This window comes from Myotis davidii, unplaced genomic scaffold (assembly GCF_000327345.1).
Source record: "Myotis davidii unplaced genomic scaffold, ASM32734v1 scaffold57, whole genome shotgun sequence".
NCBI classification, from domain to species: domain Eukaryota; kingdom Metazoa; phylum Chordata; class Mammalia; order Chiroptera; family Vespertilionidae; genus Myotis; species Myotis davidii.
In genome coordinates, this window is record NW_006289718.1 from 2,707,186 (window position 1) to 2,708,151 (window position 966).

Here is a 966-nt window from a genome sequence, read left to right on the forward strand (position 1 = left end):
GGCCATGGAGATGGGGGTGGCCGGGTCGATCATGCCGGCGGAACCGTACACGTGTGGCCAGCCGGTGCCCAGCGAGCTGCCCATGGTAGTCAACTGGTTGGGGAGCGGGTAGGCGGCGGGGACGGGCTGCATGGCGGAGAAGGCCAGCCCCCCGGGCATCTTGTACTCGCGGGCGATGATGTTCTCGATGGCGAAGGGGTGCTTGAAGCCCGAGGGCTGCGCCACGCCGCCCAGGTTGTAGGCGGCGGCGGGCATCTGCGGCAGGGTCAGGTGGTCCGACTTCAGGACCTTGAAGCGCTTGCGGCGCCGCAGGAAGCTGCCGTTCTCGAACATGTCCCCGCAGCTGGGGTGCAGCGCCCAGAAGCTGCCCTTGCCCGGCTGGTCCGGCCGCCGCGGGATCTTGATGAAGCAGTCGTTGAAGGAGAGGTTGTGGCGCAGGCTGTTCTGCCAGCGCTGCGTGTTCTCCCGGTAGTAGGGGAAGCGGTCCATGATGAACTTGTAGATCTCGCTCAGCGGCAGCATCTTCTCGGGCGAGCTCTGGATGGCCATGGCGGTCAGCGAGATGTACGAGTAGGGCGGCTTCTGGTCGCTGTACGTGTTGCGGCCGGGACGAGGCATCTTCTTGTTGGCCCCCTTCTTCCTCTGGGTCCGCGCGGGCCTGCGGCTGCTCAGACCTGGAAAGAGGGAGAGAGAAGGGGAGGGGGCATGGATGCCCGGACACCCCGAGGTCAGCCAGGCCGCCTCCAGGCTCCGAGTGCGGAGGGTCGGGGCTGCGGCGCCGCGCTCCTTAGCCAGCAACTTTGCGTGCAGAGTGGCGCGCAGCCGGGGAATGGGAGGGTGGCGGGGAGCGGCGCAAGAGTAGCATGGAGATAAGCCGGACCTGGAGCGGGGACTGGGGCAGGGATGCAACCAAGAGCAGCTCACCTTAAAGTTGCTCCAAGTTGAGCTTGCGCATCCGGGATGGCG

At 66.7% G+C, this 966-nt stretch overlaps 1 protein-coding gene across 1 annotated transcript in view; it reads right to left on the reverse strand.

Moving 5' to 3' along the window:
* Positions 1-965, reverse strand: part of FOXB1 (forkhead box B1) — a 2,371-nt gene extending 1,406 nt beyond the window's left edge. Inside the window, exons 1-2 of the mRNA XM_006762317.2 lie at positions 925-965; positions 4-674 (exon numbers count right to left, since the gene is read on the reverse strand). Of these exons, the coding sequence (XP_006762380.1) occupies positions 4-618 (615 nt within the window). The 5' untranslated portion in view covers positions 619-674; positions 925-965. The remainder of the gene's footprint in view (positions 1-3; positions 675-924) is intronic.
* Between the last annotated feature and the right edge of the window lies 1 nt (position 966).